This window comes from Alligator sinensis, unplaced genomic scaffold (genome assembly GCF_000455745.1).
Source record: "Alligator sinensis unplaced genomic scaffold, ASM45574v1 scaffold976_2, whole genome shotgun sequence".
NCBI lineage: Eukaryota > Metazoa > Chordata > Crocodylia > Alligatoridae > Alligator > Alligator sinensis.
In genome coordinates this window covers 837179-864144 of record NW_005842666.1, presented here as the reverse complement: position 1 = coordinate 864144, position 26966 = coordinate 837179, and the positions used below count along the sequence as shown (strand labels likewise).

Here is a 26966-nt window from a genome sequence, read left to right as displayed (position 1 = left end):
TAAAAAGCTATGATTTAATACTCTATATTTTCTATATAACAGCTAGATATACAGATATATATTGTATAAATTGTATATTTACAAGAACTCTGTGAAGAGACCAACCAATGCAGGTCCAAACTTGTCTCTGAAAGTAATTTAGTAATATCTCAAAGATCAACAGTTGAAAAGCCAAAAACTATTAAGACCAAAAACTCATAGAAGTCTAAAGATATGGAGTAAAAGTCTGCAGGAGATGGATACTTAACACACATCTCAGTTTAGGTGCTAAACAATTACTTTTTGGATATTTTAAAATCTTAGCCTATTAGGAAAAATGTTTACTTAAAATAAAGTGAAAGTCACAAACGGAAGATTCTTAAATGAAGAGACTATGGCAAAAGATGGCTTGGTTTCCTCTGCTCCACGTGAAACCAAGGCTAGGCAGGTACAATAAAGGGGGAAAGAATGGAAAACAGAGAGCATGAGAAAATCTGGTTGGGTGGTATCAGACTAACATATCTGGGAATACCCTGTATATCTTCCTGTGTAACTACATCAAATAACTGAGTAGTTAATGTATTTGTATGATGTGGTTAAGTATATAGCTTTTAAAAACTATTTTATATAGATTAAACCTTTTCCCTCCTGTTGAAGGAAACGAAAATAACAGCATAGCAGAAGTGATATTTTAAAGTATTTGTATAGGCACAATGAAAACTTTTAAAATCTGAACATTTGCCATTTTGCAGTGATTACAATATGGGGATACTGTATTTTCAGAACCAAAAAGAAAGTTATTACTGCAGATAATGGGGGTGGTAAGTGGGGAATGGTACCTATTATAATTGGTTCCAAGTACTGTCTTCAACTACACTAAAGAAGCTTTGTAGAATTAAGACTAAACTGGATTTTTAAGATAAATATCCATAAAATTGTGCAACTGAATAATGAGCTATAATAGATTTAGATCTACAAAATATGGGCAAAAGGATGTTCAAAGGAATTACTGACCAGTCAATGTAACTTTAATACCCAGAAAGATACAGCAGTATATCATCAAGCAATTGATCACTGTGTAAGTTCTCAGAGGACAATAGGGTGATGAGGAACAGCCAACATGGGTTCATCAAGAATATATCATGCTTAACCAATGAAATTTCCTATGAAAAAGGGACTGGCCTTATGGATGGGGGGCAGGGGATGTGATAACCCTAGACTTTTTGATGCCATCTCCACAATGTTTTCATAAGTGAGCAAAGAAAATGTAGTCTAGATGAAATCACGTTCTTTTAAATAGATGCTCAAAGAATAGTCATCAATGGTTCAATGTCAAAATGAGAGGAGGGATAAACTGAGATTACCTGAGGGTCTATCTAGCACTGTTCAATATCTTTTTTAATCATTTGTGAAGACCAAATTGAGCGTATGTTTATTAAGTGTATGTGTAATGGCAAACTGGGTAAGGTAGCAAATACTTTAGAGGACCAGATTAAGATTCAAAAAGACCTTGATAAAATAAGAAAAGGTCTGAAATATATAGGATTCAATTTTATAAGGGCAAGTACCAAATATTAGAGGAAGGAACTATCAACTGCAAGAATACAAGAAAGGGAATGACTGGCTAGGCTTAGTACTGTAGAAAAAGACACAAGTTATATGATTCAACAGTGTAATATTGTTGCAAAGAAGCTAATGGCATACTAGGATTCGTTAACGGGAATGGCCTTAGCAGGTCAATGGGAGTGATTCTTGTACCCTATTGAGCACTGTCAAGGTCTCAGATGGAGTACGATGTCCAGTTTTAGGTAGTGCACTTCAAGACAGATATGAACAAATTACGAAGATGCAGAGGAAAGGAACAAACATAATCAGAGGTCTGGCAAACATGGCATATGAGGAAAAGTCAGAAGAGCTGTGATTATTTAATCTGAAGAAGAGAAGTCTTCAGATACCAAAAGAACTGTTGTTATCAACTGGATAGTGATCCACTGATTCATATTTTCTCAGACAGCAGGACAAGAAAGATTGGACTTAACCTGCAACATGCAAGATTTAGATTAGATATTAGGGAAAAAATTTCACTGATGAAATTTACAGCATGAATCAAACCTTGTAAAGGATCAGAAGAATGAGAGAGAGAAACTTTCAGTGATGATAAAAATAATGATTATGAAATAGGAATCATGTTGATTATTTTAAAATGCATTTCCAAAGAATAATTTTTTTAAATTTTAAATCTTTTTTCTTCTCAACTATCACCTAACAGCATTGGAAGTATGCTATTGAATAGAGTTTTTCTTTTGTTCGTGTGACTTTTTTTACCTGGGCCTACAATATTCCAACACTGGTAAGACTCAGAGCGTATCAGTTTCACAAGTATGAACAGCAGGGAAGCCTTTAATTATTCTATAATTTCATATCTACAAAAAGGTCGTAATTTCTGATCAGAAAGCAAAGTTACCAATGTCTGCAGGGAATCTTTGTCTTTCATAATAGATGGAAATAATTATGTCCAACGGATAATGGCTGTTCTTTTTCATTTAAATACCATGTGCAATAAGAGTTGGTAAAACATTTATTTCAATGCCTGCTTTATTCTAAAATCTACCCTTACCATACAATGGTAGCATTAAACTAATGTAAAACTAAAAAAAGTTATTTTCTTTTAAACACTTTTTTTTTTTTTACCAATTTTCATTTCACTTTACTACCACATATTCGTCTGCCTTTTATACAAGGCTTTTAAAATAATTATGGAAAACTCACATGTAACAAAACTGTAACATTTATCTAAAATAAATATTAGATAGATAAAATCACTGATTATCTCATGCTTTTAATTATGCCTAAGACAAATACAAAATTGAAATATTAACGTGATAAAAATAAAATAAAAAGAAACTTACTTTTTCTTTAGTCTTCGGTCCTTTTCTGCTTGAGTTCCAAGTTTCCCTAATCCCAGAGAATCCTGAACTGCAGCCTCCGTTTCCATAAAGCCTCCTGTGTTGAAAGAACAAAAACACTATTTCCCCAGATTCCTTTTCCCTCCTTAACACCTGTATTCTCCCTTTCCAATTTTTCTCTTGTTAAGTCTGGTGTTTGCTACCCCTGCTAAGAAGACTTAACACTTATGTGTAAGTACAGATCAATATGACCAAACCCTGAAAAAATCCGTGGTCAAAGAAAATTATACTCCCTACCTGGACAGGTATTGGGAATGAGGGGAAAATTGATTTCTTCACCCTTTGTTCTGCTGTTACTCAGTAGGAAAGTCTCTCGCTTTTCTCCCAGTAATCTCTGTTTTTAGAGGACTGAGCTCTTGTGATGCAGCTAAGCATAGCTCTGCTATGAACACTTGGCATTTATGCAAGTTGCAAAATGTGCATAGGCAAATGGTGTTATCAAGAAGAGTTGTGGTGACATATTTAACTTCAGCCCTTCATAATGCACTAATGTCCTCATCTCCTCCCATTAGCAGAATTTCACAGTCTTTAATGTAATTATCCTCACAGCATTCCCCTTCATAGATGAGAAACTGAGGCACAAGGAGACTAAGGCTCAGATCCTAAAAGGGATTAAGGAATCTAACGTCCATCAAAATCTGAGGCTGTTGGATGTCTAGATATTTTGAGAATCTGGGCTTAAGAGCATTGTTGCATGGGGCACTTAGTACATGTTAAATCTGTGCAGTATTAAAGTTACAATGTCTTCTGAGCTGTCTCGTGGTAATGCTTACTACAATTTCTAACATGCACACTTGCACAGATTGTTAATTGGCAGTCCCAGCCCCAGCACCAGAGCCCCTTCACTGAGAAGAAAAAGCAGGATCGGGTCTTGGGTGGTTTGTAGTGCCATTAGGGCACCTCTGCTTGCTAATGTCACTTGTTAGTGTTGGTTACAACTTGAAAGGGTACCTCGAATTGCTCATATTATCTCCTTGGAGAGGTCTGACCTTAGCTAAACATGCCTTAATACGATCCGTAGCTACCCCTCACCTGAAAAATCAATCGTAACCTTGCTACAGTACAATTGCACTTAGCATGTGTTTTACTGCTTGAATACAAGGGAACTTGCATTTTAAGTGCAATTAACATAACATAAGCGCAATGTGCAACATGACCTTAAGTGACCTGCCCAAGATCAAAAAGGAAGTCTGTGATGAAACAAGAACCTGAGGCTCTGAAGTTCCATGTTAGCACCCTATCTAAAACTAAATTAAACCATTAGACTATTGTTCCTTGATGATGCATAGTGCACAAAATATATATACAGACACATGAACACAAAATCCAATCATATTACATAGTGGGTGCATCTACATGTGAAATTAGTGCAACACTACCAACTCTGGCACAGTTTGTACCATACTTTATTGCTCACAGGTGCTGCATTTACAAAAAACCTGCCAGCCCAGAGCTGCTCTGCCCTGGCTTAATGTGCCGCAGAATGCCTGGCTGGGGTACAAGGGTGCTATAGTATGAGGCTAGCTGGCACGCAGCCCTGCACTGTAGTACCCTCATGCCTCAGCCAGCCCCAGTCACCATTTACACGTGCATTGTGGCAGAGTAAATAACTCTGTCATAGGATAGTATTTGTATAAGGCAGTACGAACCTACAGTAGATTTAATTAATTTACTCCAGCCTAATAGCTTCTCACATGTAGACAGAGATGCTTTACTGTGGAGCTGATTAGGCAACTTTGCAATAAGTGTCTCATGTAGAAGCCCGCACTGATGATTATATTGTGTGACTCGATGAGCTGTCTTAAGCAAGGTAGAAGACTGTCCACCTGAAGAATCTGGAGAAGGAGGCTGTGACTCTTTTTACATTTTCAACTCAGGGTGGGTGAAGGGTGAGTGTGGGAAGGGTAAAAATTGCCCTGGGGTAAAGAGCTGGTGCACTGCATGGTCCCCAAAATTTAGGCTCCACTCGCTTCTCATCTGTGCATGGCAAATGTGAACATAACAGTTCTGTGGAGCTGCTATTTTTTTTGTTTTACTGGTACAGAGAAGGAAGAGGGCACTTAACACACTGATATGGGAATGTTCATTTCCTTGTGAAAATATGGGCAAAATTGGCCCTGAGTTAGTTGCAAAGAAGATACTGGCAAACAAAGACACTGCAAAGTAGTTTGCTATATCAATTCTTGTGTCATTGATTTTTGTAAATATAGACAAATGGGTTTATGGTGTCACATGAAGAAAATACATCATTGACATATCATGTTAACATGCCCCTCATGCAAAATCTACTGATGCACCAATTTGTTTGTGCTGAGTATCATGTTTGTTGTAAAATTGTTCTTTTAAAATATAATCATTCTTCTACTATAACTATCTTGATAGCAAGGGGTACATTAGTCACATAATTCCCATGATGGAGAACAGGCCTATCGATCTCTCTCTCACACACACACACACACACACACACACACACTATTACTGCATACATTGCCTTCTTTTTAATATTATTTTATAAAAAAAGGTTTTATAAAATATTTCATCACACATTTCTTTCTGATGCTTGGGCAAGTCTTGCTCAGATATATTCTGGTTTAGCAAAATGCTGTATCAGTATACCATATGAACTATTCCTGAGAGATCAAAATATTTGGCATTTTATGTATAGGAATTCCTTGGGGTGTTTTTAGACAGTGGAAGATACTCTTACTAAAAGGTGTTGCTACAAGAAAACAGTTATGGTATTTGAGTAATTAGAATGACATTGGGATGAACCTTGTGATTATAACTGCCATTATCTTAAACTATAGCGGAATATTATAAATGTTTTCTAATGCTCCCATACAAAGAACTGAACCAGACCTTGTGCCCACACAAATCCCACATGAAGGTCCTCTAAGATCAGGACCTAAAAACCGCTGTAAAACCTTATTTCCATTAAGGACAGACATAGGTATGATGGAACAAGGGAAGAAGAACAAAAAGAAAGCTTAGCATGATATTTCAAAAAGATGATGGGAGACTGCACAAGCTGATAAAGTCAGATGAGTTAACAAAAGATGCAAAGCCCCAACAAAATCCTTAAAGAAACATAAACATGAAAACCATGTTCTACGGTATGTATCTGGCTTTGAACAACAATGCAAATGATTGAGTAAACACTGCAAGAATAAGCACTCAAAAGAATAAGGGATCTGGCACTGGAAAAATAATTTTCTTGAATGCATATACATAATTCGGTACAAATAAATCTAAGTGAAACCCTGACCCTATTAAAGTCAAGGGTAAAACTCCTTCCTGATGTCCCAAAATTGCTTTTTAATTCACAAAAGAGACCTTGTGTACCAGTTTATCTAGTTATATGCGGTTTTAGGAATACTACTGTTTCCAGTAATAGTATGGGTACTTAAAATGGATGATATCACTGGAACCATTAACATTTCTGGGACTGAGATGAATTTTTAAAGTACATTCATTCTTCTTGTGTGCATGCATACACACATATGGATGTATAAATCCAAATGAATTAATATTATCACTGAGTCTATAGGAAAATATTTGTCAAATGCTATTACTCCTTGTTGTTCTATTGAAGAAAAAGCAAAATATTGTCCTAATAACAGAAAAAATTGATCCTTACACATGTAAATTTGTATTTGTACGTATCTTGCCAAGGCAAAATTATTCAAAATTAAAGAAGGAGTTTATATGAGGAAACTTCAAAATTAAGGAAGAAGTTTCTTTTATTAAACTTTCATTGTCATTTATGAAAATACATTAGAAATTGATTTTTAGCAATAGGCACTATAGTGATGTTAGGATTTAGATACAGAATTCATGAAGTAAAATCCTAGCATTAAATGAAACTTATAACACTATTGTAACTCTAGAATTACTACATCAGTTATGGAACTAACTCAAGCACTACTGTAAAAATTGGTGCTTTTTGCATGTCTTTCTATTTCCTTTTCCTTGTATCATCTTTAAAATGCAATCTATGCAACAGCGTCAGCAATTAAAAGCTGCTTGCCACAAAAAGGTTTATATACCTTTCAGATCTCAACTTCCTTAGTCACAAACTAAAGAAAAGGGAAGCTGCTCTGTAATTCAGTAATACAATTGTGTCCCTTATTAGTTCCTCTAAATATTTCTGTTGCTGCTTTTGGGTTACTATTTGCACCATTAATTTTAATGTGGATTATATTTGCCTACTTAAAAGGTACAGCTAAACATGCAATTAAGGCACATGAATAAAAGCCAGAGCTTATTGCGCTGGAGTTTATCGCTCTTGGGTGTGCTGTTTGACCGTGTGCCTGGGAACAATTAACTCTGGAACAATAAGCTCCAGAGTTTATTAATGCTCGGAGTGGGGGGTGGGGAGGAGAAGGGCTGGCGGGGGCACAAGGGTGCTTCAATGCAGGGTTTGTCAGCAGACAATCCCGCACAGAAGCCACCCTTATGCGCCAACGCCTAGACATATGCTGCTGCAGAGTTTTTCACTCTGCAGGAGGACAGTACTTGTATTTACGAGTACTATCCTGCTGCAGAGTAAATTAGTTTACTCCAGGCTAATAGGGGCACACATGTGTAGACATGCAATGTTTACTGTGCAGCTAATTAGTCAACTGCACAATAAACATCTCATGTAGACAGGCCCAAAGGGTAGTATTGTAGACCTAGCCACTAAAGAGGTTATTTAACTGCAAATATTTACTAATATCTGTCTAGAATTTCATGAGTTGGTGTTTGGGAATTATAAAATAGTTTTATCCAATTACAGATATACAATATTAACAATTTTAAATATCATAAAGTAATCTATTGTCAGGTTAGGTTGCTCCTGAGACAATCTTTAAAGTTGCAATTTCTCCTTTTGTACTGTAAGAAGCAGCTCTGAAGTCCAATACATTTGTTCTCAATCATTCTCCTCTAGGCTTTTGAGCTAATTCATATATTATTATGCATAATCTGCCAGAATCAATAAAATTGGTCTTATGAAATGTAAATGGAAATTAATAGCCTAGTCTACAGATATAAAATTATCAATCAGTGCATATGGGGACATGTAGCTTGATTTGAGAAACCCATTTAATAGATTTTGAAATGCCTTAAACTATCGCTGATTGAATAAATCAGATTTTTATTCGTTCCACAATGATAAAGCAAGGGAGTCTAAATTATGATTAAAAATCATTCCTTTTCCCAGAACAGAGTTATAGCATGCTAAGAAAGACTGTTGTTTGTAGAGCAACTGAATAAAACTACATGAATATTTGCTGTTTTCTCTGATACACTGACCCAAAGATTACCCTATTTTCTCTGTGGAATTTTAGTTATGAGTTTATATGCAGTGATATAACCAGGAGTCTGCTTCATTTTGGATTTATACTTCTATTTTTAGGCATTCAAATTGGCTATATAGGGTGCCTGTAGACGTGCGGGAACACTGTTTCAACACGCTGTAATTACAGTATGTCGGAGAAGACTCAATTAATTGACTCTGCTGGAGTGTGCTAATTAGTGTGCTCCAGCAGCCTCTGCATCTCATGTATTCAGCATTCCCACACTTCAAAATGGCAGAAGGGGCATTTTAACTAAAGCTTGTTGAATGAGTATTACTTAAAGTGCCCCCACTGCCATTTTGAAGCATGGGACGCTGAATGAGACACTGTGGGTGCTTTAATTCAAGTGCTCCCCTCTGCACCTCTGAAGCATGTGTAAAGACACCCATATGTTTTAAATTTCTGCATTGCTCTGGAACCTTTCTCTCTCATGTAGATAATTTAATGAACGTCATCGGTGTAGTATACAAATGACTAACAATCTTTAGCACACCTATTCTTATACCACCTCACTGAAGAAATAAGTGGTCTTATGCCCATTTTACAGATTGGGAACTGATGCACAGACAAGCTCGGCTAAGTGACTTGCCAAAGTCTTGAATCAAGTTGTTTTGGCTCTCAGTGTTATAGAATGCTATATTATGCCATATTCTTTCTGACAGGTCTACACATCATTTTGATTAAATACCTCAAATTATTGACAACGATCTGGACTAATGTGCCTGTTTCCTGAAAAGCCTGTTTTGTCTTTGTAATTCTGTTCTGAAAATTTATCCACTAAGAGTATGTCCATAATGGAATTAGGGTTGTGCTTGCTGCCTGTCTAGGCGTACCCATCATAGTGTCAATCTATCTACATCTCATTAACAGCAGCAGCAAAGACATGGCAACACAGAGTTCAGAACAGTTTGCGTATGGCCTTTATGGATCCTGGGCATACATCTGGGCCACTAGCCTGACCTGAAAGCTGTGCTGCTGTATATTCACTGCTTTTGTAACCAAAGAATTAGAGTTAGCATGTGTCTGCTCATGCTGCAATCTCACCTCTGATGTACCCTACAGAATATGATTTGAGCCACTCAGACTTAGTGGCAGATTCTGGCCCAAGAAGGTAATTAGACAAAGACCACAGCTGAAGGAAAATGCAGGAATAGGAGAAAAAAAATGCAGAGCTTCAGTGGGCAACATAACCAACAATAAGAGGGCTACTGAGATATGCAACATCACTGAAGAGAGGCAGTAACTGATATCCAGTGAGAGAACAGAAAACTGTAGATCTTGCTACACTGAGCTGTGAGAAACTCTCAGATCATATGATTAAAAAAAGTTGATTACAATGGGATTTTTATTTTCAACAGTTGAGAGTACAGTGGTAGAAATTTTGCTCTGTTACAACAAAGTATTTAAGTTTAAGCTTAACTTGAAACATGTGAGTAAGCCAATTTAAGATGATAGATCTACTAAAACTTAATAAAAAATGGTGTCAGAAAGCTTTCCTTTAATTTAGATCATCACTATATCAAATTACTAACAAATTTTCTCATTAATGTAGTGAAATATTTTGGAAAGATTCTGCCAAAGCAAAAGAATAAGCAGTCTGGAAAACAAAAACAAAAACAAAAAAGGAGAAAAACCAAAAATGTAAAAATGACTGTGAAACAGTGACCTTGGCCTGGTACAACTAATTCCTTACTGAGCTGTCCAAGTCGGGCCTTCTCTTTTTTACCGAACAAACGTCCTATTGAAGACTTGATTCCTTTCTTCTTGGGAGCTTTGTGCAGGGAGTCCTGGCTGCTATTGGCACTGCCAAGACCAATGCTTTCTGGCTCCAATGAAGCAGGCAAACTACTATAAAATTAAGAATAGAATAGATAACATGTTATGATTGTCCGGGTGATGTTCCATTTTCTCCTGTGCAACTGTGCAAACAGATTAACTGGAATCTAAGAAGTATCTCTGCATCATTGGAACAATTAATCAAACTAGTGATGTTTTCTTTCCTATATAGTTTTGCAATATATAGAATAGTCCAACGTCTCAGTCAAGCTCACACATCTCCACAAAAATGGCAGGAAGGACATACAACTAGAGAAGATATTTTTAATTTGTTATAAAAAAATGATGTCGGAAAACTTTGGGAACCAGATGACATACAGTTTTTAACTAACATTCTGTGGAAATTACATTCATAAAGAAAAATATATCCATGAGAGAGATTTGATCTCATTTACATTACATTATTAGACAGTTATAAAGAGCAAATATTTTGTATAAAAGATTGTTCTTAGAATAAATAGATCAACTAATTTTATGTTTAATTCATTCACCAAATATAATGTGAATTTTATTTGATTCTACATTTCAACTAAAGAAATGCAGATTTGGGGCATTTATTAAATTATAAAACAGGCACTGGCTATTTAGATTTAACTTCAAATAAAAAAATATCCTGTAAAACAGATAATTATAGCTAATATAGTGAATTTTTGTTACTGGAAAGAGGAATGATGACAACTGGAAAGAGGAATGATTTCAAGGAGCGAGTGACATGAGGAGTACTCAAGCTTAAATAGGATTCCTGCTTGGGATAAGAGAAGGAAGCCTTGGGGTGAAGGTTTGTCTGCTTGGTCCTTGTAGATAACACTTCGTATCACTTTGCAGGGTTGTTGGAGGCAGTGAACTATGCACAGGTGCCAAGACATATCAGGTAAACAAGGAAGCAGCACTAGTCTAGGCCATTCAGCTACCTAGCAGTAAAGTGAGCAAGCAGAAATGCCATCCAGGAGTGGAGGTTTGGAGATGGAGTTCTCTTTCTGTGTTTTGGTGGCTTTTATGTAAATTTATGTAAGTTTAATGTAAGTTATCAGTGGGACAATGGAAGGAGAGGTACCATTTTTGTTTCAGTATGGTGGAAAAGCTGAAGCTGGGCAAGTCAAAGACTGGGACCGAGTCCATCACTTCTAGGAGGAAATGAAGGGTAGTGTTAGTGGATAATTCCCTTATGTGGGGGACAGAAGTATCTATTTGTTTACATGACTCATTGTCTTGGGAGGCCCGCTGCCTGGTGGGAGCCTGAATTAGAGATATTACAGAAAGGTAGCCACGACTCATCTAGTCTTTTCGCTACTATTTCACATGTCTAATCCATGTGGGCTTGGCTTGGTATGATCCTGAACAGATCAAAAGTAACTATAGGGCCCTGGGTGTGATCATGAAGGAGACAGAGGTTCAAATTGTGTTCTCATCTACTTAAGGGCCAGGGCAGGAGCCAAGACATCTTTGAGATCCACATGTAGCCACACAGATCATGCTACATGGAGGGCCTTGGCTTCTATGATCATGAGGTGGCGTTCCAAAAAGAAAGTTTACTGAGTGGGGTGGGAGCCACCTAAAAAAGAAGGGGAACAATATCTTTGCACATAGACCTGCTAATCTGGTGAGGTCAGCTTTAAAGGTATGTCCAGTGGGGGATGGAGATAGCAGCCTAAAGGTAAGTAAAAAGTAGAGTGACCTATATAAAGACCTAAGAAGAGGAGAAAATATGGGGAAACTTAACAAGGTCAATGGACAGGAATTAGCCAGGCAGTCATCCAGTCATCTAAGATACCTCTATACTAATGTAAGAAGTATGGGGAATAAGCAAGTTGGAAGTCCAAGTCCATGCACAGGCAAAATCATGATTTAATAGGGATAACAGACTTGGTGGAATAGTTCATACAACTAGAACACTAATTGGCCAGGGTAGACAGGCAGGAAAAATAGAGGAGGTGCTGTTTTTATGTGTGCATATACAAACACACACACAGACACACAGACACAACTATACATATACACACAAACACATGCATTTGTTCCAAGCTCCAGAACAAAGTGGAACATAGACCTCTGAAAGGCTCTGGGCTACGGTAAGAGGGAAAAATAGCAAGGACAATTTCCTGATGGCTGTCTACTTTAGACCACCAAACCAGGCAGAAGTAGTGGATGGATCTTTTTGTTGTTGTTTTAAACAAGTAATTGAAGCACCTAGATCACATGACGTGGTGCTTACTAGGAACTTTAATTACTGAAAGGTCTATTGGGAAGTTAAAACAACACTGCATAGTCAATCAGAAAGTTATTGCATTAAACAGAGGATGACATTCTGGTGCAGGTCAGGAAAACCAGTTGTGGGGGGTGTTCATCTTGATTTTTTTCTTATTAAAAGGGACAAATTGGTTGAAGATATGAAAGTGGGAGGCAACTTGGATGGCAGTGTTCATGAAATGATAGCGTACACGATGCTAAAGAAAGCAAGAAAGTAATACAGCAGAATAAAAACACTTGACTTCAGAAAAGCACAATTTAATAAAGCCATAAAACTGGAAGGCAGGATTTCATGGGAGGCAAGTTGAAGGAAGACAGGAATCCAGAAGAGTTGTTTGGTTCTTACAGAGATAATATTAAAGGTACACAGGCATGCTATCATGATGTGAAGGAAGAATAGGCAATGTAGGAAGAGACCTGCTTGACTAAAGCACAAACTGTTCAGTGACTTGACATTTAAAAGGAAATGTTACAAAAACTAGAACCTGGCCATATTACTAAAGATGTGTATAAAGCTATAGTACAACCATATAAGGGCAAAATCAGAAATGCCAATATGTAAACTGAGATAGCATGGAGAAGATCTAAAAGGCAACAAAAATCATTCTATAAATAAAAAGAACAGAAATAAGAGGAAGACCAAGGGGAATGTACATCCTAAATGGAGACAGGAAGCTAACTGTGGATGATGCAGAGACAGTTGAGGTTTTAATACCTTTTAATTTCAGTTTATACGAGAAAGGTCAATCATCAGATAATGAGGAAAATTAGCATCAAAGAGAAGTAGACAGGTACTCAGCCTACAGAATATAGAGCTCACTTACATGAGCTAGATATTTTCAAATTCAGCAGAGCTTGATAAGAGTCATTCTAGAGGAATTCAAGAAAATAGCTCAATTAATTGCAGGTAAGGTCCCAGAAGCCTGAGAAAGGGTAAATATATGGCCCATCTGTTTTTTCTTAAAGGGAGGACCCAGTGAATTACAGCATAAACAGTCCAACTTTGAGACCTGGAAAGATACTGGAAAATGAAGAAAATAAAATACAAGTGATAAGAAAGAGTCTGTATGGACCTTGGGCCTTGTGGATAGAGGGTAGCAATGCCTATTATATATCTCAACCTGAGTAAGGTTTTTGATATGGTTTCCACAACATTCTCAAAGGTAAGCTAAGGTCATATGAACTAGATGAAACAAATATAAGAAAGGTTCATAATTGGTCGGATAACTGTGCTACAAAAGTAGTCCTCAATGGCCCAGTGCTAAATTGGGAGAAAATATGAAATAGGGATCCCTTAGTGGTTATAATGGATTGCACGTGGAAAAGGAATTGACAATGAAATATTGTGCAAGAAAATAAGATGTAAATCACTGGAAATGTCTCGTCTGTTCAGCACTTGTGAGACCTCTCATGGAGTAGTGTGTCTACTTCTGAACATCAGACTTCAAGAAAGACATTAACAACTGGAAAGACACCAGAGGAGAGCAACGAAAATTATGAGAGGTACAGAAAACATGATATATAAGGAAACCTTGGAAGAAGTGGGATTATTTAGTTTGGAGAAGAGAAGATTGAGGGGAAATTTGATTACAGTCTTCAAGTACAAAAAGGGTTGTTATAAAGAGGACTGCGATCAACTCTTCAAGGTTTACAAGCAACAGGACAAGAAATAATAGGGTTAAACTGCAACAGAAGAGACTTAGGTTAGATATTATGAACTATGAGAATTGCTAAGCCTTGGAACAGATTATCTAGAAAGTTCATGGAATCTCCATCATTGGAAGTTTTAAAATTCAGATAAGATAAACATCTGTTTGCATTGGTTTTGACAGAGATGAGTCTGCCTGTAGCAGAGTATTGGATTTGGTGACCTCCCCTGAAGTCCCTTCCAGCTCTAGTTTTCTATGATTTGCCAATAGCTGTGACACAGCATATCTCAGGTCAAAGTTGTTTTTTATTCTCAGAACTGGATTCTACGTATTACAACAATTGGAAAATATTTATTTTTTTAATAGTGAGAGCTCTATTTTGTACATCTATTATGCCCTCTGATGGCCAATCCTGCTTTTGACTCATTGAAACATAGTCATGGGAATGAAATAATCGAATATGTTTGTCATCTTAAGATAAACATAACTCTGTACATTTTGCATCCAGTAACACTCATCAGCTTATAAAAAAGAACAAAGAAGTCAAGTGGAGGGGACATAACTAGCTCCAAATTATTCAAGGTGTTAAAATTCAAAGTGAAGGATACAGTGGGTACAGTGCAACAGGGGGATTTTATGATTAGGTTTTATATAAATGGAATTAAGAATCAGAATTTATACTGCACATATCTGGAAAAACTTAAAAAAAGTCTCCCAAAAGCAGTGTTAGAATCCTTATAATATGCAACATTTGCAATTAAGCTAGGCAAACATTAGCAAAAGTATAATAATGCTAATCAAACATGGCTGAGTTGAGAACTGTCACCTTCCTGACAATATGTATGATGACGTTAAAAAATTTCCCACGTATGTGATATCACTTTTTATACCAAATATTTTCAGTATTTTTTCCTTCTTAATCTAGTACTGCAGAAGAAAAGTTTTCCAAAAGCTTCAGAAATGTCTTAATGTGAGGAAAACTCACCCCAGCAAGAGAGTATTTTGGCTAGTATGGCTAATAAGCTTTACTGGTGAAAGTACTTTTATTTGATATAGTTGTATCTATACTAGGAAATTTGCTAATATAAAGATGTCACAGAAATGATCAGCATTACCATACCACCAAAAGCTTCTCCTACAGACCTTTCTTTTGATTGCCCAACACTCTGCTGTAGAACGTCTCTCTGCCTCGTTCAGTACCATCTCTCTTTATCCCTTTGTCTTTCCTTACCATTCTCTCTTGCATGTTCAGCTTACCCCTGCCCCCCATCCATACCCATCCTGGCTCTTGGACTACAGAATTATTTACAAAAAGGCACTTCTGGTTCTGATTTCCCCTTGCCTTCTGTTTCATTCATCAGGATTTTTACTATTATGTACACAACATCCTTTCAAGGTGACTATTAAGGCCAGGTTCCCTTTCCAAGTTGCTACAGATATAGACATTATTACTTTTAGTACCAATAATTAGCTGAACATTGTATACAGGAAAAATACAAAAAATTCAAAGAACTATATAAATACATAGATTGTATTAGGAAATCTGAAAACTAAAATAATTTTAGAGGGACAAAATAAGGTAAAGTTGTGAATTACTAATTCATGTTATGTGCATCTTACCTTCTGGCATCATTGTGGTATGAAGAAGGAAGAGTATGAGTCATTCTGATAGCTCTGGGTGTTGGAGGAGGTGAAGTTTCACATTTTATTGTGGCTTTATCTTCACGCCCATCTTCTTCAACTACTGCAATCTTGAAGTAAAATATATGAGTAAAAATCAGTATCAGCTATTAAAGATTTTAGTAAGTTTCAGCGGGTATTTCAAGAATTTGCTAAATGAAACATTTGACAAAAACCAAAATATTGTGACCAAATACGAAGAAGTACGTAAAACAGTTAGACTTTCAGAAAAGTTATTAAATAGTCTAGGTATGCTGTCTTAATATGAATAAATGAACAAATCTCAGAAAAGCAGATCATTCCTTTTATGCAAAACAGGGTTTAATCCTGAAAAGATATGCTAAAAATTTTATACATGAGTAGTTCCGTTGAGTTCAAGAGAATGACATATGTATGCAAAGTTTATCATGATACAATGGCAGAAACTTGTCCCACTTTACACCTGCAGTGGCATAGCTACCAGTTTTTGGCACTTACATGCATTTTATGATATTGTTGCAGTAGCTGGGCAGGTATGAATCTCTGTATGTTTGTGCCTGAGCGTATGTCTTGACACTGTGCCCTGGCAAACCCGGAGAGGTGGGGGCAGGGGCGGGGGAATCCTCTCATGGTTTAGGGCACTCACCCAGGAATCAGGAGATCCAGCTTCTAGGACCGTTTCATGTAAAGGGTGATTTGAGTATCTGTTTCGATAACTTCCTAGAACAATGCTTTAACCATAAGGCCCGCTATTAGGAATTATCCAGACCTTTCTCTAGCTCACCATTTGTAGCAGAGGTACTGCACCTTGCATTAAATATCCGTTAGATAAAATGCATGGAGAGTAGTAAGGAAGTTTCTGATGTATTGGGGGCATACCCCAGGCTAGCACACAGGGCCCCATTCCTTTGCAAGCATATCATACATCTTATTGATCCACACATCCCATCCAGAAGGGTCTAGATAATACCCAACCCCCCCCTGTGGCATAGTAGGTAAACCACTGTGCTGAAAAGATGAAGAGATGCAGGTTTTGACTCCCTTTGGGCAACAGGGTCTAGAATTTGGGTGTAGTGCTTTATGGGTGACTACCTGAGCCACTTTGCTATGAGGGTAATAAATGGGAGTTTCCTCCTCCCTCCAAATGTGTTTCTTCCAGGTGGAATTCTGTGACTTGCATATAGTCATAGATCTGATGTGCACACTTAGTACACGTCCACAGAGCTCCTGGGGTAGAGCTGCAAACGATGTGTAAATAACAAAAATATCAATTATGGTAACTGCCATTTGGGCACACCGAGTGAAAAAGGATTTTTTTCTTAAATGTATACATGCTCAAGTCCAAGGTTTTACCTTATTTGTGAAGTAGTCAAAATGCTAGGAAATAACCATGTAAAGAACAGAAATTTGTAAAAAACATACATACAAGCAGTTATGTGAAAACTGTACATTGTTCTACTATACAGGAAAGCAAACACTAGATTCTTGCTAATAAATCAAGAAGAAGAATGGACAAAATGTTTAATGAAAGGAATGAGCATATAACTAGGCCTGGTTTGTATTAAAGAACTTACTGTTGAATAAAGTCATCCAAGAAGCTTAACGGATTCACAATTTTCCAAACCTTTTACGGTTGAAGTCAATGAAAATCCATTTTCACCAAATGTTCAGATGAGAAAAATGGAAATTCCTTACAACACAAAGTTTATACTACTGCAATCCAATACCTTTATTAAACACAAAAACATCTATTGCCATACCTTTCTCCGGTGTTTCCTTAGATCACTTGGCTTTGATGGAGGGCAAAAGCAACAACAAAGCAGTTATTAGTAAATCTTATTTTATCAAAGAAAGAGGGGGATTGCATGCATTATTTATTTTAAGTTATAAAAACAGTACTAATGGCACCCAAAGTACAAATGGCACACACAGTAACAGTTCCCTTCAAAAAATTTCAAAATGAGTTAAATCCAGAAAAATTCCCTGCTCCACAAATAATTACCCACTGTTACAGTCATCTCCCTCATTTACATATGCCTAAGGAACAATATACATACATTTTCATGTTTATATTTATTTTTAGAGCCTCTTCTACTCAGAGCTCATATAAACCACAGCCCCTAAAATGAGCAATAATAAAAGGCAAATACTTCTGGAATTGTGCCTAGTATTTCAAAGATATTAACATTTCACTAAAATACAAGTATGGAAGCAAAATGTAATGTCAACTGCTATACATGCCACAGGGAAATTGTCTCCTGCTCCGCAAAATCTGAATGAATGTTTTCATGTAATTGAGCTTTTCAATAATTAATCCAAATGAATAGACCTCTTTACCGTAGGCGGTTTACTTGATTAATCAAGTTTGCTGGCGTATTCTAATCAGAATGCTCCGGTGTTTCAAAATGGAGGCAGGGTGTTTTAACTAAAGCTCACTGAACAAGCTTTAGTTAAAGTGCCCTCACCACCATTTTGAAATGTGGGACACTGAATACATGAGATGCTGTGGATGTTTTAATTAGAGCGGCTCCCGAGAGCCACTCTAATTAAAATGCTCCCTCCCATGACATACTGGGGCATGTGCATGGGGGTCCAATGTCGAAGTGGAAGTCTGTTAGAATGTGCACTGCTCCTTTCCTTTACAATCCTACTTTAAGCAAATATGTCACTCTTAAATATAACCAGAGCTGAACAACCTCTGCAGAGCTGATTTTATACAATTTACATAGATCTGACTGGGGGATCAGCTTGCAGTTATTGGCACCCATCCAACCACTACAAGATCTTTTCACAATTTGGGTTCCCTGGCGCCTTAATCTCCATGGAGGATTTCCCAGTCTAGACCTTTTAGCCAAAGGACATCTGTCCTGTACATTCCCAGGCAGCAAAAACAAGGAAGCATTTCACCTCCTTCTGAAATTAAATTGAGATCAGAAGCAGTCGCATGCAAAAATTCTCAGTGCATTATTTGCTAAATGAAATCCTATAGCCTGGAGCTTAAGCTGGGCTAGCCACCTGAATATATAATCGGGATCACAGGTAGCATTTGCACCTGCACTGAAACTTAAAGCCAGCTTGGTATGTCTACATGAACTGCAGCAATATGACTGGCTGCAATGTAGTTTGCTAAACTGATCCATGTTTACACTAGAATCATAATTGGAATCTTTTGCAAAACTTTTCAAAATGCTGTCCCCATTCATTTAGTTTAGCTTAATTTGTTTTCATCTGACAAAACACAAACCTGAAAATCACAAACTTCTTAGCTGAATCTACTCCATGTGGGTTAATGAACTATTGAAATAAACTAAACACAGCTTTTAAATAATATTGGTTAAACAGAATATTGAAAACAAATCAACTACTCAACTACCTAATATATAAGGAATGAAAAGCATCTACTGCCAAACATAAAATATGTCACATATACGACACAGAAAATAAAATAATATAAAATAAAATGTATAAAGTTTTTAAGATAAGTAATAACTCTGTTAGACATCTGCTGAAGATTTGAAATGGACTGTTTTTAACAGTTTGGGGATCTGCTGCAAGCTATTATTTATGAACTGCACCATCTCAGATATCTTTGCTTAGCATTAGTAATTCTATATTAATCAGTTACAGTACCAGTGCTTTACTAATTTTTCTGACCTGCAGGATGCAACAGGCCCTAAGAAGAGAACGCAGCCTCAGTGTGCCAAGTACTGCACTCCTAACAAAATTCAAACCTGTCCTTTTTCTGAAGGGTTTACATCATGTGATGAACAGGTGGACAAAATACACATTAAGAAAACTAGCTAAAGAGTGAAAACATTCTCACAGGTTTATTTATATACATATTATGCTTAAATCTGCCATTGCACATTTCCTTACCAGCGTCATGACCCCCATTCTATCCATTTCTCTGGCTGGACTGCGGGGTGTGAGTTTTGGGGTCGAGTGTCCACTAGGAGGAGAAGAGCTTGCAAGTGATGAAGCTGTCACTGAGCCAGTAATAGATGTACCTTGGTGAACACGGGCCAGATTCAAGCCTTCTAAGCTCACACTGGCCACTCGGTTCTCTATTTCTTCAGCGCGCAACTCTGTCGATTCTTTTTCTTCTTGGATTAACCTGACGGAGAAAAGAAAATAAATATTTAGGTTAGTATATTTAGGTGCCTTTCACTCTTGAGTGGCACCTTGTCTTCTCAAACAGAGGTGTAGAAATTTGCCTCTGCAGCTACTTTGTACTACTAGAGTTGTATAAAAACTCACAATGGTTCATTGGAGGAATACAACTGTCTGAAAAATTCTGATAGTAGTTTATGAAGATAAATTTTCCATATCACAGCTGAAGGGGACAACATGTTGATATAAAAAAAGTTTTTGCTAACTCAAATCCTAATACCAAATTGTCATGGCCGTCTGGGAGCAATGAGCAACGGCCTCTGTAACAACATACAGGCTGCATTTACACGAGATGCTGACTGTGCAGTTGTTACTACGCAGTCATTTAGTACTTGTATAAACAAATATCAACTTGTATAAACAAGTACTAAATGACTGCACAGTAACTCGAATTACTACGCAGTCGCATGGAGGAACAGCTTTCTTGTGACACTGACTGAGCAGTAGCTCATGACTACTGAGCAGTTGCGTCGCATCATGCTTCCTGCCACGTGACACTACTTCACAGTAATCATGGGCTAATGCACAGTCAGTGTCTTGTGTATATACAGCCACTGAGGACTTGTGGGATTAGAGGAATGGGAAGAAACACATACAGAAAATTCTTTGACTTCTGAGTCATGACTACATTTGGGAGAAGACCTGGGCTGAGCCCTCCCCAGAGCAAAAGGATGTATCATTTTAAAAAAATACTTTGGACTTTTCTGGTGTTTCCTGTGAACAAATTTTCAAGCGCATTAAACAAAGCTTAATGAAGAAGGAACAATGCTGAGAGTAGAAAGACCAGGGCCCTATTTGTTACTGATTCACTTTGGCATTTCTAAGAAGTGACTTTCTCTTTCTGATCACTGGCTTGACTCAGTCCTCTGACTTTGCTCTGTGGATTGTATCCAGCTCTGGTAACGCAGTTGCTGTTTTTTTGGATTCTGATCCTGGCTTGTGCTATGGACACTACTTCAGTTTGGTAATTAGCTGCTGGATTCTCAACCCTCCTTCGGAAGCTTGATTCCTGTGCCAGACCACCCATGACCCAGTCCCCTAAAAGAAGGGGCCTCAACAGATCATTTAGTCAACCCCCCTGCTCAAAGCAGGATCATCCTTTTCAAAACTGTCCCAGGAAAAAAAAGCCCAATGTGCACTTAAAAACTTCTAGTGGTGGGGACTCCACCACCTCTATTAACCATACACATAATTAGAAAGTTGTACCTAATATCCAAACTACATCTCCTTTGTTGCATTGCTTTTTTTTCTTGTCCTCTATGGATAAAGAGAACAATTGAATGCTATCTTCTTTATAGTTAAGCCTTTTTTTTTGGATTTGAAGACTTACCAAATTCCCTTTCAGCAGAGGAATAATGATGTGGCTGGGCACCTAGGACAGATGCCACACACAGGGGCAGCAGTGTGGAAGGCATGATCGTGCAGCTACGGGAGATGTTTTTTCTGCCCTGTCTTCTCCCCTGAAGTCAGCTCCTGGTGTCCCTAGGGTAACAGCCCTAGTTGCCCCACCCAATTACAGCACTGCCTCTCAGCCTCGTCTCTTCTAGACTAAATAATTCCAAAACTGGATACAAAACTCAAGACCTCACCAATGCAGAATACAGTGAAAAAAATCTCTTTCTGTGACTTGATTACAACAACACTGCTAATGCATCTCAGTATACGATTAGCTTCTTTTTCAGTTGTATTCAACTTCTGGCCTACTAGTACCCCTTTTTTGCAATAAGGCACCTTAGGCAGTTATTTCCCATTTTGTATTTGTGCATCTAATTGTCCTGTCCTAAGTGTAGAACTTTGCACTTGTCCTAAGTGAACATGGTGTGCTCTATTTCAGAATGTTTTTCTTATTTATCAGTGCCATTTTTAATCCTAAGACTATCCTCCAAAGTATCTGTTACTCTACCCATCTTGGTATTATCTACAGATTTACTGATGCACTCTCTACATGTACAGGTAAAGGCACAATGGGATACAATGCAAGATCCACACATGAGATCCCATCCTGTTTTATTGCTGATGCAGGGGGAGCCCAATCCTGGGTTCCCCTGTACCAAAAAGAAGTAAGCTCCCACAGCTGGGAGCCCCATCAGTTGAAGGGCTCTGAACCACAGGGGGCTGGGGGATCATGGCTGCTATAATTCCCCAGGCTCCAGGAGGCCTCATGCATCCCTGGTGCAGCTGTAACCCCCAACCATGCCTCCCATTCATCAAGTATCCTCAGCTGTGGCACTCTGGGTCTCCGTGCTGCTAGGACTCTCAGTTGGCAGCTTCTGGGGCTGAGAGTCCCTTCAGTTGTAGGATTCTCAGCCCCAGCTGGGCATGGTGCACCCTTGTGGCTGGGAGTCCTTTAAGTTCATCCTTAAAGTAATTAATGATGATTCTGAATAGTACCAAGATCATGAAAGACCCAGGGGTCTTTCACTTGATTCCTCTTTCCAAGTTACAATTGAGCCATGATGACTCTTCTTTGAGCACTGTTATTCAACCAGTTATGTATCTACCAATTAGCAGTTTCATCTAGATTGTACTTTCAATAGTTTTCTCAGTCTAAGGGCCAGCAAAGCCCAGGGTAAGTCAGAAAAGCCTCAGATCTTTATCTTATTCCTGGTTGACTTAGACCATAGGGGCTTTTCTGGGGCACAAAAATGGTGCCTCGGATGTGACTCCGAGGCCCCTATTAAATATTCCATATATCATGCAATTAACTGATTAAACACACAGTAAACTTAGGCCAGCCACCCATGCAAAGTAATTATCAAACAATAAAATGACTATCCGGCTATAAAAAGAGCCAACAGCTATAAAGTTAGTGCTTGAAAATGTGTAATAACTCTACAGATGGTTTCTATCCAGCTTTAATTTGAACATGTAGCAGGGCCCTGATAATGCAGGGAAATGAATTCTTATCCTGATTCTATGTACCTAAGGTTATCCCAAGGCAAGAGCATTCTCAAACAACAGCTACTGAATTGGTAATTGCTATGGTTTGCCAGAGAGGTGTAAAACTGCCAGAAAAGGGGACGAGATCTGCCCCAGACACTTTAGGCTTCTTTTGGATACTTTCTGAAAAGGGTCTATACAAGCCCTCAGCTTCTGAATGAATTTCATTAAATTAGGAATAAAAAAGGGACTAATTTACAATGTACCTAATCTTTCTTGTTTCTTCTTTCCCTTCTCAGGCACATATGATAAAAAAAAGTCACTGTCACAAAGGAGGTGTATAAGGTTAAAAAGGTAGCTGGAAACAGAAAGTCCAGATGAAATAATTGTCCATGATAAAGAAATGGACACAAAGAAGTCATTAATAGCTCTCTAATTTTTGAAAGCAACACAAACAGACTGTCTTGCAGATGTCTATAATGCAGGCTCCCCAGTTCTTGGCCAGTTAACAAGAATGTTTTACTGCAGTATGCCTTCTTTGAAAATAGAAAAAAATTTCTGTTGAAATGTAAAATCTGGTAGAGGAGACTTCTGAAAATAAATGTATTATTTGACTTTAGAAAGCAAATTTGATTTGTAAGTTGGGGGGTAGGATGGCCCAAGGAGGAAGAAGAAATCATCTAGGTGGAACAGGTGGGTAAACCACTTTCTCCTACAAAAATGCTTGAGAACATATGAACTCTACCATGGCAAAGGACAATCACTTCCTCTGCAGATTCATAGCTGTGTTGGGGGAGTGGGGTAATTGTGATTTGGGTTAGGGACAGACATTCAAAAAGCCGGAGCCGAAATTGATTCAATCTTTGCAGGTTAGTCTAACCTGCAAAGACTGAATTTATTTACAAGTGCACAGACATTCATGTTTCATGCTGGAAATGTAGGTGCATACCTGCAGTGGCTCAGGCTAGAAGCCGAGAGGCACTTGAGCAGCACCCCCTTCCATTCGCAGCAGCTGCAAGGCTGGAGGGAATCTGACCTGGGGGTGTGGCTAGGCCCCCCGAGCTAAGTATGATTGTGGAGGGGTTTAAACCCCGACCCTGGCCTGTAGGGATGCCAGCCAGGCTGTGCTTGGAGAAGGTGGAGGGAAGCAGCCCTTGCCAGGCTTGTTCCTGAGGCCAGGCACTGGCCGGAGTAGGGCCTCAGGTAAAGGGTGGGGGGAGGGAACGGGAGTTAAACTCCCCTGTCTCTGGGCACAGGACCATAGTCGGGGTCTGCCCAGTCTTCTCTCCTACTCTTGCTTGGGTGACGGAGGGCCTGGCCGGAGCCACCAGCATAGCCCTGCTATTTGCCTAGGCTGTGGCTGCAGTTGGGGCTGCAGGCAGCGTTCCCTCTGAGCTGTATAGCATGTGCGGCCATGCAGGCATGCGTGGCAGCGTGGTATGAGTGTGCCTGTGCAGCTGCGCATGCCGCACAGCTGAGAGGGAATGCTGGCTGCGGGGCTGAGCCCGGCCAGGCTGTGTGTGTTGCTGAGGGCAGAGGCATTGGGGCTGCCCAGGCTGGGGCCGCAGAGCTGTGGAGGTGGATGGCAGGGGCCATGCCAGCTCGCTTTGGCCATGCTCCCTCCCCTGCCATTGGATTGGGGAGGTGGGGATGGGTGACAGGGGCTGCAGTGCCATGGTAGAGGAGGGGGCAGAATAAACCACCTTCCTCCTCCCTTTGCCTCAGGGGGCCATATCTCTTCCCTTAGGTTGGGAAGCAGAGGGGAGGGGTCAGCCCAGGTCTCTGGAGCAGACAGCAAAGCCCAGCCCAGGGTTGCAAAGCATCTGGGATGCTGGGGGACTCTGATTTAAGTTAAACTAGAAAGGGGTCTGGGACAGAAGTTGCATAAACCGGTTTGATATAAATCAGTTAAGTCTGATACTACATTCAACCAGGTTTATCTTAAACCAGTTTAGGCCATTTTGAAACTGGTTTATGTGCACTGAACTTCTACAGGTTTAAATCAGTTTCTGATCACTTAAACCAGTTTACGTGTAAATTCTGTCCCTAGCCTTGGTGTGCAAGCACCAAAAACATCACATTGAGTGATAATAGAGTATACTTCCATAATGGGGAGGCCGCTTTACCTCCAATAAGGACCACGAACAAAATAAATGCATGGTTTATATTTTAAAATAAGTGACATACATACTTAAAAAATCAGTGATGCGAACGTTTTTAATGGCCAGAATTGTAAAACTCCTTTAACTGGTCTTCTCCTTCCCAACTACTGAGTAATCTACCCAACAACAACATTTAGCATGTAAAACTTCAGAAGGGTTGATTTTAGTATGAGAGAAACACAACAGGGTTAGAGGGTTTAAAAAAAGATTTATAATGGGAATTTGGCTTTAGTATTAACTATGCTTGGCTTCTACTATATACAAGGATATATATATTTAATCTGATACTCTGTGGCCAAAGTGTGAATTGAATTTGAACCTAAATGAAAATGCAAGGATTGTTAGGATAATCAACATTAATAGAATAAGACAACTCTCAAAACAATTTGTCTGCTTTATCCCCAAAACTTAATAAATAAGAGAATGAATCTTGATACAGTTTAGATGTAACTAGACAACGGGGTGTAAAATGTACTCATTCTAATCATAAAATACTTCTCTTTTTGATAATGAATATGATATCCATAAACATATATATGGCCCAAATGTCACCTTAGGATGCTTAGATTGTGTTCTTGAATCACAACGTATAAATTATGTTGGGTTTTTTTTTACATTTCCATAATTCATAAATATATATTACAGGGAGAAAACAATGCCTGAATCCCAGTAATACAGAGAAATGAAAGACTGGTGTTTCAGAACCAGCCATTTGGAGTAAAATGTGAATATAGATACATTATAACGAAAGAAGCCATAATGCCTTGAATACATAATGCTAAGAGGTCTCTTGCTGTGAACAATCTTCTTGCCTAAAATCCATTTAAGAATTGCCACAGAGGGTCTAGAGTACTTTCTTAAATGAGATCTGATAAGAGATCTAATGCATCTAATAGTTTGACAAGCAATTGAAATAATCATTTTCATTTTAGCAGTCTAAGTACTGAAACATCTTGTATAAAGCACATATACGTGAAAAATAAGTATTTTATCTCAATATTTCCAATCATCTGCTAAGCTGGTATGCATACTATTTGACAAGAAAAACACATGCAATGCAACACATATAATCTAAGGGATAATCATTTTTGAATGATTCTAGTAATCAAATAACATTCCTTAATGCTCAGAAAATGGAATATTCAAGTAACTCTTCTGCGCATTGATTATATCTTACTTTGCAAACTAAATTTAAGATAAGAGTTATCAAAATTCATGCTTCAAGCATCAGCCAACCTGTCGGCATAATTTTGAAACTTTGCTTCTCATTTCCTCAAAGGCACTGCAAAATGACTAAATTTAGTTTTTTCTTCTTTTGTTTGCTTTATTTCAATACACTACATCCTACCTACTGCCAGAGGCAAGGTCTCATCTATAGACAGATCAATGTTCTGATTTAGTATAGCACGAATACAATCAAGCTACATTACTTATATGTATGTTCTCTCCCCACAACACTTACCATATCAAATAATTAATCATTAAAGGGGCAACACTGAAATGCTTTTAAAAACAAATTGTTTGTTTAAACTCTAGCCTTGTGAATTAGGTTATTAGCAGGACCCTATTTCCTTATAACAGAAATCATAACTAACATTCTCTCTAGGGTATATTTGGAATATACTATTTTAACAAGATTTAGGTCTTCCAATGACAAAATCATTCTTTTGGGCTTTTATCTTTATTCGACTGATGTAAAAGACACTTTAGAAAACAAATGTAAAACCCTGAATGGATCAAATGGAGAAATGTTTGGAATCTCAAACATTCAGGATTATAAATCTATCATTACGTAAATGAGCTGTAATCCTCTCTAAAATGGAAAAGTCTAATATCAATTTAAAAAGTGCTCAGTTACATGCATTATAGTATGCTCTACACATTTGAAACTACCTTGCCCAAAGAAGAGACATGAGAAACTAACAAAAAGTAAGCCATCTTTGGTTATATTTCAAACTACTCTCCATCTGAGTACTAAATAGTATACAAAACAAGAAGGTTGACCTGAAACCTGCATAGTATTATCTCTTTCATCTATCCACAAAACTGAGAGCTTATAAACACAATTTTGAAGAAAGA

The 26966-nt window shown here is 38.1% G+C and overlaps 1 protein-coding gene across 1 annotated transcript in view; it reads right to left on the bottom strand.

Annotated features, from left to right (window-relative positions):
- The window catches only part of PPFIA2 (PTPRF interacting protein alpha 2), a gene marked incomplete at its 3' end in the record, with an annotated part of 557753 nt that overhangs the window by 26754 nt on the left and 504033 nt on the right, over nt 1-26966 (bottom strand). The window contains exons 16-19 of the mRNA XM_025215735.1: nt 19552-19789; nt 15637-15767; nt 9951-10132; nt 2889-2982 (exon numbers count right to left, since the gene is read on the bottom strand). Coding sequence (XP_025071520.1) covers nt 2889-2982; nt 9951-10132; nt 15637-15767; nt 19552-19789 — 645 coding nt within the window. The remainder of the gene's footprint in view (nt 1-2888; nt 2983-9950; nt 10133-15636; nt 15768-19551; nt 19790-26966) is intronic.